Raw genomic sequence first — 12,194 nt, forward strand, 5'->3', positions numbered from 1 at the left:
TATTGAAAATAAACATGTAATTTTTTTCTCAAAAAAAATTTGCCTGAGTTATCATTAAAACTGCTCCTGAAAATAAATAAATAAATAAAGTTGTCTTACAAGAAAATGGAAGGTCAAAATCACTGAAAAAATAAGACTTTTGAGGAAAAGAGGTGGCTGGTTTAATGACAAGTAGCAGTAGAGAGAAGGCAGAGTTGCACTTTGTTTTTGTTTCACTTCCTTTGTTTCTTCTGCAAAGGAAGAAGTTTAACACTTCAAAGACAAAAAAAAAAGAGTGGTTTTGGATTTTTTTTTAAAGTTGTATTACCAAAAAATAAAGAATGAAAGTCACTGAAAAAATAAGACTTTTGGGGAAGAAAGGCAGCTAATTTAATGACAAGTAACAGTAGAGAGAAGGCAGAGTTGCACTTTGTGTTTTGTTTCAAATCATTTTTATTTCTGCAAACGAAGGAGTAGGCACCAGAAACGAAACTCTTAGCATGGCTAATTGCACACTGAGACCCAAGATAGGTAAAGAGCTATTAAGACAGCACCAGGCTGCCCTTGATGATGGGGAGAGGGGAGCAAAGGGATAGAAACAAGAGAATAATTCACCAGCATCAAATGCAGGGTTAGCTAAGAGGGGGAGGTGACCTCTGTAGTTTCCCAAAGAGAAAAGCCTGCAGAAAGTGGTTAAGGAGGAGCTGGGGGAGACTGAAAACAAAAGGAAAAGATAAAGGCTTTACTTTGGTGAGAGAAGGGGAATCCACTGATGAATGCACCTATGGGAGAAGGGAGATGAAACCCTTACCCTGGATGAAGCCAGGGGATTTGGTGCCTGAAATATCTACTTGTCTTGTTAAGGGGGGAGTTGGAACCTTTGGGGGCAACTGGCATCTGAAAGAGTGCAAGAGCATGGACCCAGAGAGATCTCCAGGCAAATATAGAAAGAAGTGTCCAACAAGAGAAGGTATGGATCAGTGGTGGGAGATGTGCCCTACAACAGGGCAGTATCCTCTCTGATAGCTGCCATAATTGGCATTGTTGTGAGAGTGAGGCACAATGGAAAAGGAGAACCCATGGGATGAGCCCTACAAGGCAGGAGCAGAAAGGGCCCAGAGGTCAGAGACTAGAATGGCCTTGGAAGCTTTGATTATATGAAGAAAAAAGACCTAGAGAGGTGATTATAAGGGTGATGAATCAGAGAACAAAGGTCTAGGGTAGACAGAAAGAAGAGATGGATGGTGAAGAAACTGAAAGAAAATCCTTTTTTGAAAAGCTGCAGAAAAAAAGAATTTTAAAAAACCTAATGTACAGGACTAGCTGAAGGGAAGGAGAAAAGGGGGCAATCTACCCAAGTGAGAGAAATAAGAAGGGAGACATATATAAACAGATAAAAGCAAGAGAGAGAAGCTAATAACACTCTAAAGGAAAAGGGGTAACAAGTGATAAGAGGGCACTAGGGTGAGGGAGAGAGAGCCAGTGGAAACAGGGACAGCTTAAAAAAAAGATTAAAGTATCTAAAAGAATATAATACTATGTTTATAGCAGAAGAGGGGAAAAATCATAACTTGAAAAAATCCCAATTTTAGAGGTAGATGGAAGAAAATGTAAATTTAGCTCTTTTAACTTTAAAAGCAGATGGATTAAACAATCCAATAAAAAAAAAATGACAGATTAGATAAGAAAACAAAACCCTACAATCTGTTGCTTACAAGAAACAGCAAGAAATAAACTTTAAAAAACAAAGACATACACAAAATAAAACAGGGGATGGAAAAAAATGTACTCTGCATCAAGTGAATCAAAAAAAAAAAGCAGGAGTTGCCGTCATGCTATATAACCATTTTATTTTTTTAAAGTAATATTTTCTTTTTCCCCAGTTATATGCAAAGACAATTTTAAACACACATTTTATTTTTAAATTGAGTTCAAAATTTTTTTTTCCTTCTCTTACCTTCTCCTTCCCTGTTACAGTAAGCAATTTGATATGGGTTATACATGTTCATGGAAAACATATCGTCTTAGTCATGTTGTGAAAGGAGACATAGACCAAAAAGGAGGGGGAGAGGGGGAACATATGGAAAGTGAAAAATAGTATGCTTCCATCTTCACTGAGACTCCATTACTTCTTTCTCTGGAGGTAGATTGCATTTTTCATCATGAGTCCTTTGAAATTGTCTTGAGTCATTGGATTGCTGAGAATAAGCCATTCACAATTCATTATCATGCAGTATCGTTGTTACTGTGTACAATGCTTTCCTGGGTCTGCTCACTTCATTTTGCATCAGTTCATGTAAGTCCAGGTTTTTCTGAAATCTGCCTATTCATCATTTCTCATAGGACAGTAATATTCCTTTACAATCATATACCACAACTTGTTCAGCCATTCCCCAATTGTTGAACTTCTCTTTAATTTCCAATTCTTTGCCAGCACAAAAAGAGCTGCTATAAATGTTGTTGTTGAAATTGGTTCTTTCCTGCCCTCCCCTTTTTCATTTCTTTAGAATACAGACCTAGCAGTGATATTACAGGATCAAAGGGATTACAGTTTGATAGACCCTTGGCCATAGTTCCAAATTGCTCTACAGAATGGTTGGATCAGTTCACAGTTCCACTGTTAGTGCATTCATGTCCTAATTTTCCTACATCCCCTCCATAATTTATCATTTCTTTTTTCTGTCATATTAGTCAACCTCATGGGTATGAGCCGGTACCTCAGAGTAGGTTTAATTTGCATTTCTCTAATCAATAGTGATTTAGAGCATTTTTTCATATGACTATGAATAGTTGGTTCTGTTACTAACCAGTGTGTAATCATAAACCAATTAATCATCTCTCTAATTGGTGAAAAATAAAATCTCTGGGGCATTCCTTATTCCGAGGGATTGAAAAATGGCTTCTTTAGGGAAGACTAGCAGGAGAATACCTTGGAAAACTGAGGGGCTGTCTAAAGTTAACAGATGCATCTAGGAAAAGAAAATAATTCTGGCAAAGAGGGAAAGGTATGAACAAAGATAGGTAGACAAGAATGGACAAACATTTGGGGGAAACAGTTTAAGTCCAACCTTGATCACTGGATCAAAGATCTAGAGCTTGAAGGAAACTCAGAGATCATGTAAGCCAAACCTGTTCTTTGGCAGATGGGGAAAATGAGGCAGTCCTCCAGGTCAATTTCCCCTTAGGCTTTGCCCTGTTCCTTTTCAGCTGTTGGAGACTTTTAGGCAATGAATCTTATGATAGACTCAGGTCAGGGCCAGGAGTGTGCTGGGACCAGCTGCAACCTGCTCCTGAGAGTCAGCTCCCAATTAGGGTTTTATTGAGTGTCTCCACTGAAGAAGATGATGGGAGGAATGGGTTGTGGGTGCCTTGCCCTCCTCCAGAGCTGGTTGTTGAACATTTAGCAGCCCTCGCCTGCCCCCATTCCTCTTGCTTCTTCAGGGAAGTGGGTTGGCTCTGACTACAAGTGGGACTCTCTTCCTGAGTATCTTTTAGGAGCTCTCCCCTCAGTAGTTCCTGCCTCTGATCACAACTGAGTCTGGTGAGTTCACTTCTGCTAGTCTGAGGGTCCTGAGTTTGCAGGGACACTCCCTCCTTTGGGGTTCCAATCCAGAATTTTCTGCCCAGTCTTCCAGGTCTCCAGGCCATGCTTGCAGTTTCTCTGTGGAGGAGCATGGGCAGTTCTCCAAGCTGCCTCCAGGGCTGAATCCAGGAGCCTCTAGAGCAGGAGTGGGGAACCTGAGGTCCCCAGGCCACATGTGGCCTTCTAGGTGCTTGGGTGCGACTTTTGAACTGAGTCCAAGTTTGACAGAATCAATCCTTTGCTGAAGGGGATTGATTTGGTGAACTCTGGTTACAGTGGAGGACCTAGTGGACCACATGTGTCCTCAAGGCTGGTAGGTGGCCCAGGCCTGCCCTGGATTCTTGGGAGCATAGGCTGGGCAATGGTGACCAGCCTGCCTCAGCAGGGGTCCCTCCTGCAGCTCTTCCAAGTCCAAATGGACAAGCATTGTAAGGACTTAGACAAAAGAAGACTAACTAATTCATGAGCAGCACATTAACAAAGTTTTGATGGAGGCCTGATACGGAGAAACCTTCCACTAGACCTGTCAAAGGGCAGCATGTCCCCTTGCATAACAACACAAGCGCCTTTCAGAAAAGCCAAGTTTTCTCCTTCCACTTTACGCCAAGGGTTGTCCATACAAGCCCAGTTCTCCACTTCTTGGGTACCCAGTGGCAGGGGGTGGAGGTGGGAGGGGGAAGAGTGGGCACACCCTTTTGGTTGTTTCATTTGCCACTTAGGGAGGGTCTGCCAGGAACCAGGGGTGGTGAAGGGAAAGTGCTAACATCTCCTTCATCCCAATGAAATCCAGGAGCTTTTGCACTTGGAAGAAGTTGCTCCTCTTCGTCTTGGGAATGCTGTTCTTTGTGGCTTCGCTGGCTTATGGTGAGCCTTGTGGAGTGCCCAGGTCGGCCACTCCAGATGGGGGCGAAGGACAAGGGTTTGGGGACAGGGCTGTCAAAATGTGGAAGAGAGATCGTTGAAGGGGAACGTTTAGGGAGCCAAAGGGACAAAAGCCCTGGCAAAAGGGACCCAGGCCACATGTGGGCAAGCTCTCCTGCCTCAAATGTCAGAGTTCCGTCCTGTCTCTCCTTCTCCTCTCCATCCAATCCAACAAACCTTTATTGTGTGTCTTGTATATGCTGGCCTCAGAGCCTCATGCTGCAAGGTCAGGATGGCTGTCCCACCCACCTTGAGCATGTCAGGGGCATGGAGTTAATTTATTTGTGCCCTCCGTGGTCACTGACCCGGCACTTGAGGGTGGGGGATTGGGAGAGGCACTGAATCAGGAAGGAATCTGTTATCTGAGCAAGACACACAGTCAATGAAAGGTCTGGGGGCTTTGCCCCTTCTCATTGGTGAGAACAGACAGGCCAATAGAGACAGGCATGATCCCAGAAGGGCTGGACCCTTGGTCAAGAGCCATGACATTACTCAGTCCATACTGTGAGATCAAGTCCAGCTCAGGAATGATGATACCACATGCAGATGGTCACCAGCGGCTGTCTGTAGTCAGCCTCTCTACAGAGAACATTCTGGTCCTCATTCAAAAGGGACAGGGACTTTTGTTGACCAGACTTGGGACAAGAAGGCAGCATTTGTGGCTTCAGTCTCCATGTCCTGTCCCAGCTGAATCTCATCCCTCATTGTTGCCATCATCCAAAAGTAGGATCCTTCTTAGAGGATCATGAGAGAGGGATCCCTTTCCTGAAGGCTCTTGGGATGGAAGTGGCTCTAGCCATAGCCTTCCACATCATGGGGACCCTAGCACATCTGCTTTCCTTAGGCTGGGCTCCTAGCTCACATCGACGCGACACTGCCATACTCAGGCTGGATGGAGGTCCTCACCCTAGACTTCTTGCCCTTCTGACACCTCAGCCTCTGTCTCAATGAGCCTTTTCTCCCGTGTGTTAGGTGCTTGGTGTTTCTACCCCTATGGACTACAGACCTTCCACCCTGCTATGCTCTCCTGGTGGACAGCCCGTGGTAGCAGCAGGAGAGAGGACAGGTGGGAACCAGCACAGTCCCCCTCGTATTTCCAGGTGAGTGTCCAACTGAGTGTCTAGAACGCTTCACACAAGATGGGCAGACAACCCGCTCACAATCCACTTCATTCCTCTCAACCCAGTGTGGGAGCCAGGATCAAAGTTCAAGCTTTGCCACTTGCTGCCTTTCAGACCTTGGGCAATTCAATGTCAGTCTCTCTAACACTCAGAGCTCATCACTGCCCCGCCTTCAATTGAAATCAGTTGCCTTACACAAAAGGCCTTCCCTAGCACCTTGTCACTCAGTGGGGTGACTCTGGGAACCCGAGGAGTCTCCACAAACTGGCCAGCACAGCCCAGACTAGCAGACTTTACCAAGCTGGGAAGACGTGAAGGCCATGTGCATATCATGTTGGCTGCCCACCAGAAGCTTATCCACCAGGTGATTTGATATGTGGAGCCATGATGACCTTGCAGGCAGATAAAAAGATCAAACAATAACAGAAAAAAACCCCAATTCATGGAAAACTTTAGACATACATAAATACATACACACACACATATGTATATGTATATCTATATATATCTGTATATCTGTATATCTATACATATATATATATGTATATTTATGACTGACTGGAAAGGGTAGTTTCTCATTTTGCTTTCATATCACCACCTTTCTCAATATAGCCTTTCCATCTCCCCCTCCCACAGAGTCATCCCTTAAACCAAAGTATAAAACAAGAGGGGAAGACAATAGTTCAGGAAAACCAACCAAGACAGCAGCAGAGTCCTGCCTTCTGTGCAGATTCCATGCCAGTCGACTCCTAGCACAGCATTGAAGGGAAGGGAAAAATGTCCTCCTTGATGATCTTTGAGGCCACGCTCCAGCATGATCTTTTCACAACATTTGGTTTCAGATGTTGGTTATTCACTCCATTTACATGGTTGTCTGCGGTGCTTGTTTATCTTGTACTCTTCATTGATTTCTTTCACTTTGCCCCAGTTCATGTAAGTCTTGTCATGTGTATCTTTCTAAAACAAGAGTTGTGGTTTCTTCTAGCATCAGAATATTTCATTGTATCCATAAGCCACAGTTGGTTTAGCCATTCATTCCCCTGCAGATGGGTATTGACTTTGTTTGCTACCAAAGAACTTTCTTGGTGGTTGGATTGGGATGACATAGAATAAGTAAGTTAATTTCGGTACTTTTGTCACTGTGATTCTATTGCCTTGACTTATGCCTGAGCAATGAATATGTGTCCAGTTGTTGAGATCTGTCTCTGTGTGTGAAGGATGTTTTGTAATTGTGTTCCTGGAGTTCCTGTGTGTATACTGACCACAGTTTTTTCAAAAGAATTTCTCTCTCTCTCTCTCTCTCTCTCTCTCTCACTCTCTCTCTCTCTCTCTCTCTCTCCTGCTGGATTTTCTTGGTGGATGTATAGAAATGCTGATGGTTTTCATGGATTACTTTTTTATCCTGCAATTTGGTTTAAGGAATTGTTTTAACTGATTTATTTTAGTTGACACTCTAGGGTTCTCTGGGTAAAGGTTGGTGTTTTCCTCCTAAACTCTTTGTCCTTCCAGGAGCTGGAAAGTGAGGTGGTGCAGAAGACATCTGAGTGGCACGGGTAAGGCCCCAAACTGCCTGGCAAAGAGAAAAGGAGGGAAAGAGGGGTAGAAAGCTAGAGCTGAGAGAGCACAAGTGAGATTCCCAGGGAGAGAGGGGTCACTGGAGCCCGAACACTTCAGTTAGCAGGTTTATAGGATCGATCCAAACTGAAGCCGACCTCAGAGAACAGATGAAGGTACTGAGGCCTGGGAGGGAAATGATCTGCCCAGGCTCTCCCAGGGAGTAGATGTCAGCAAAGACTTGCACCCAGGCCTCTGGCTCTGTCCTTTCCATTGAGTCGTGGTTTTCTGCAGGAGACACAGTTCCATTTCCTGGCCTCTGTTTGACTCCGTCCTCCAGTGCCTATTCTCCAGGTTGACTTTGACCTTTCCTTTTGTCCCTGTCTAGTTCTTCCCAAGAGGAGAAAAGGCCAAAGGAGATGGATTCCCTAGAGGCCCAGCTGGTTGGCTTGAGGCAGGAGCTGGTGGCCTTGAGCCAGAGGCAAGCTGAGGTGCAAAAAGAATTACACCTTTGGCCAGAGAAGATGGTGGCCCTGCGCAATGAGGTGAATCATCTGGTCTACCAGTTAGGCCACGCGTCCCCTGGGTGATTCCCAAAGATGTAGGCCCATTGGGTGGACTTTATGATATGGACAGGATGTTCCTCATCTGTCAATTGGGATAATGACAGCCCCTAGCAGGTCCAATGAGATGATTTTTGCAAACCTCAAAGCAGTGGAGAAATGCCAGTTACTTGATTCACCATGCCTTCCCTGGCACCAAGGTGGCACATGCTGACCCCAGAACTCAGAGTGACTCTAGACACCACAGGCCCCCTGTCCAGGCCCTCTTGCTTCCTCATTTCTTCTGTTGCTCTGGTGTTTGCTGAGCTCTTTCCTCTGGTGGCTTCTAGGTGGAGTCTAAGGTCCCTGGTTGGATTCAGCAGGTCCTTGGTATTAAGCAAGAGGAGGTGCAGGCCCAGCTTCATGACCTGGAGCACAGAATTGTGAGTCATGTGGCCCAAGAGTGGCCCAAGTCTGTGAGCAAAGCTGCTGCCATCTTAAGACTGAGCCTTCTGAAGGAAGGAATGACCACCGGTGTGACAAAGGAGGTGAGGCCTGCCCCACTGGCTGTCCTCCTGGCTGGGGTCACTGGTTTGCCCTCAGAAGAGCCTGCCAGGAGGGAGGGGAAAACCCTGGCTGAGCAGGTAGCATGCTTGCTCGCCTCCCACATGGGCTGGGCCAGCCCTGCAGGTGACCTGGCCCCTAAGTAGTGCATGCCTGTCTTTTAGGAAGTGAATCAGATCATTAAGGAGGCCCTGAAAGAACACAGTGAAGATCGCATCGGGCTTGTGGATTATGCCCTGGAGTCCTCAGGTAGGTGGCCTGCAGAAAGCCAGAGGGCTTGGGACCAAAGGGATTGGCAAATCAGGATGGACCTTAGGAGACAGGAGGAATTGACAAATCAAGATGCCCCCTATGGGCCGTGGCAGTTAAGAAGGGTGATTCCCAGGCAGCACCCCCTCACCTTGAGGGCTGCCTTAAGCCATCTCTGTGTCCTCCCAACTCTCAGGACCCCCCCCTCCCCACACACTTCTCTCCATGTTGCTCTTTCAGGAGCCAGCATTGTCAGTAGCCGCTCCTCAGAGACATACGGCATCAGGACGGAGTGGTCTGCCCATTTCACTCTGTTGGGCATCCCATTGTGGCGCTATTTCCAGTCGCCAAGAGTCATCCTCCAGGTAGGGCTGAACAAAGGTCCCCCAGCTTTGCTCTCTATGTGCCATCTGCCACCCTCCTCTATGGGAGCTGGGACCTCAAGGCAGAGGGGCCCCACGATCGGGATCTGTTCCATCTGTTGCCTCCTTTCACCTGATTTGTCTTGTGCCCACAGCCAGACGTCTACCCTGGCAACTGCTGGGCATTCCGGGACCCCCGGGGCTTTGTCGTGGTGCACTTGTCTGGCGGCATCCAGCTCACTGCCGTCACTTTGGAGCACGTGCCCAAAGCCCTGTCCCCAAACAGTGACATCCCCAGTGCCCCAAAGGACTTTGTCATCTTGGTGAGTACCTGAGCCTGGCAGCTCTCCTTTCCAGAGTGGCGCAAAGTCGTTTCTTAACAGCAGCATTGCCAGGTGAGCAATGCAAGGCTGTGCCCATTTGACACATGGGACATTGAGGCTGATCTCCTCACTCCAGGCCCAGCCCTTCTGTTCCTCCTCCTCTACTTAGAGAAAAGCCAGGAAAAGACAACCACAGAAGCAAGAACAGCCAAGATTACAATGTGCCTTAGGGTCCTTTACTATAGCCAGTTGCCTGAGTGGCCAGGTGTCCCATGGACGAGTTGGGCAGGGATGGGGATTGCCATTCCCTACACAGTCACCTGGTCAAGGCAGAGATGGAATGTCCATTGTAAGGAGGATTTGGGAGAAAAGATGGAGCCAGAAGAGAAGGTGAAATGTGCAGGGGGAGAGGGATGCTTCAGGACCCAAATCCTGATTCAGATGAAGAAAGTGTGGCACCCATACTTGAAGGGGTTTGTCCCAAGTCATTCAGCAGCTTTGGGGAAGAGGCTGAGAAGGCTGAGGCCTAGGAGGGGAAAGGCTCTGTCTATTGAATTAGTGAGAGAGATGCTAGAGGGTGAGGGGATCAAGGCAGGCAACATGAAGTTGGATTGTGTTTGCTCCTCTTTCCCCTCCCCAATATATCCTGCCTTATCTGCCTCCTCCTCCCCCTGCCACCTCCCCCATTTTCCCTCCATGGACTGATTTGGATTCTTGTCCTAACAGCATGACCTTTCGTGCACTCCACTCCCAGCCATCCATTTGTCCATCCCTCTATTCCCCTTGTTTTTCCTTCTGTGCAGGGTCTCAATGAAGATTCCCAGGTGGAGGGGGTTGCCCTGGGGCAGTTCACCTATGAGAATGCTGGGGAGGCCATTCAGACCTTCCCCTTTCAGGTATGGAGGGTTGATCCCACAGCAGGGATCCAGGCATGTTGGTGATCTCCAGGGCTGGATTACCAGCCACTGGGACGCTGTGGCTTGGCAAGTGGCTGCAGTGGAAGCCAGGTCCCAATGGGTCTGATAGGAAGCTGAGGGATAAGCTTGGGGCTGAATTCAGCCACTGGTCTTTGATGGAAGCCTGGGGCAGAAGGGCTGTGGGAGTCCACCAAGGGATCTTGGGGCTTCCTGACCCCACTCTCCTCTTCCCGCAGGGCAACAGCACAGCTCCATACCAACTGGTAGAGCTTCGAGTATTGAATAACTGGGGTCACCCGGACTATACCTGCATTTACCGTTTCCGGGTCCATGGCAAGCCTGCCAATTAGCACCTCCCTCCGGGATCCCTTCACCCTTTCCTCCTTCTACCACCAGCAAGCAGCTCTCCCACCTCCTCCTCCCTCCCCCAGGCTCATTCCCTTCTGGCCGCTGAGACATCTGGGAGAGAGACAAAAGGTGGGAGCCCACCTCTGTGGAGCCATCTTGTCCCACCCAGACCTCTCTGATATGGACTAGACCACCAGCTGAGCGATTTCTCTTTCAATCCCCATCATCTGCAGGGTCAGGTTGCCCAGCTTCCTGCCAGGCCCTGCCCACCTCCAAGAGGTGTAGAAATAGTTTTCTATTATGTGTTGGGGGTGTGGTAGGGACTAATGAAGACCTTGCTATGCTCAGCAGCAGTCCCACAGAAACACAGCTTACACCACCTTGGCTCTAGGGCAATGACAAATTGGGCAGCTGCAAAGGGCAGACTGGTAGCCAGTCTGACATGGGCATGCTCCAGTAGGTGGCTAATGCCACTCTCCAGGGGAACTTGCATGATTCCCTTCACCACCGGCCATGATGGGTGCCATCTTTGAAATGGGAAGTAACTGGGAATGACCACACTTGTCTTGGCTTTTGATTCTGACAAGGCCAACAGCCTGGATTTGAGGGAAGTTCTGCATCCAGGATCGTGTGAAGTGGCATTTAGAAACAGTATGGCAGCTGGGGGTGTAGCCATGGCTTGGTGGCCCCTTGTACCTCCTGGGGCTTCATTTAGAGAGGACTGGAAGGTTTCAGGTGTGTGGGAAAGGAAGTATTATTAGACAGAGAATTACTGATGGATTAGAGAATGCTGAAAGGGAGGTGGGCTCAGAGTGCAGCCAGGAGCCATGGGGAGAGGGCCTTCCCTTATGCTGCTGGTACCAAGTTTCTCCTGCCTGCCCTCAAGTATCCAGAGACCCTACTTCTCCAGTCTAGCTATGGCTTCATCCACCTCCTGACCTGGACTTCAGTCACTGTGCTGTGTCTCCTTTGGGACCATCAGCTAATGTGCTTGTGACTATGCTGAGCAGGAGACTGGCCGGGATCCTGTTGAGATTGGCCCTTGCCTTGCCCTGTCTAGGGCTGGTGTTGAGCTGATGCTGCCCTGTATCCCTGGGGCAGACGTGACATGGCCCAGGTGCCTCTGCGGGGAAACAGGCCATTGGAGACTCATCAGGCTCTTGCTCTGCACTTGGATTCTAGTTCCTTTTGGGACATGTTATCACATGGGCAGGTGTTAAGTTGATTGGGATAGGGTGGGGGGAGTGGCTTATTGGAGTTAAGGCTGGGATGGGAGAGGGAGGGCACATTTTTTGGGCCTCCTGGCCCATTGTATTATGTAGATAGAGATGTTTGTATTTATCTAGAGATCTATTTCATGGTTCTTTTACATCAGATAGAAAAGCTAAGGGCTACATTCTTGGGTGCCTCCCCAGGTCCCCAGGGTGATAGTCACTGCAGCTTCAGCTTGGATGTGGGGGGCTGGCCATGAAATACTGATGGCCACAGAGGTATCGCTGTCCTTTCTGCCTCTTACCATCAGGGGGGAAGGCAGCAGTTCATACCACAGGGCTGGTCACTGCCTCCAGAAGGCAGCAGGGGCGACCCACTCTTCTGCAGGTTTTAAGGGCCAGCAGCAGCAAGTTCCGGGCTGACCCCAGCTGCCCCTCAGCCCAATCTGCCCCCTCTGCTTTTGTCAACTCCCCAGGAAGCTACTATCTGAGTAACCCCACATAGGAACCTACAGATGGC

The 12,194-nt window shown here is 48.0% G+C and overlaps 1 protein-coding gene across 1 annotated transcript; it reads left to right on the forward strand.

The window, feature by feature from the left end:
- Positions 1–892: 892 nt before the first annotated feature.
- Positions 893–11,698, forward strand: LOC114032759 (SUN domain-containing protein 2-like). The gene is made up of 12 exons (XM_027848189.1): positions 893–949; positions 4,353–4,426; positions 5,456–5,583; positions 5,833–5,968; positions 7,114–7,157; positions 7,547–7,703; positions 8,051–8,248; positions 8,429–8,513; positions 8,754–8,878; positions 9,031–9,198; positions 10,002–10,094; positions 10,352–11,698. Exons 1-12 carry the CDS (start codon positions 895–897, stop codon positions 10,463–10,465), a joined length of 1,377 nt encoding a protein of 458 aa, XP_027703990.1. The 5' UTR covers positions 893–894; the 3' UTR covers positions 10,466–11,698.
- Positions 11,699–12,194: the final 496 nt, after the last annotated feature.

This window comes from Vombatus ursinus, unplaced genomic scaffold (genome assembly GCF_900497805.2).
Source record: "Vombatus ursinus unplaced genomic scaffold, bare-nosed wombat genome assembly UNPS02005659.1, whole genome shotgun sequence".
Lineage (NCBI taxonomy): Eukaryota > Metazoa > Chordata > Mammalia > Diprotodontia > Vombatidae > Vombatus > Vombatus ursinus.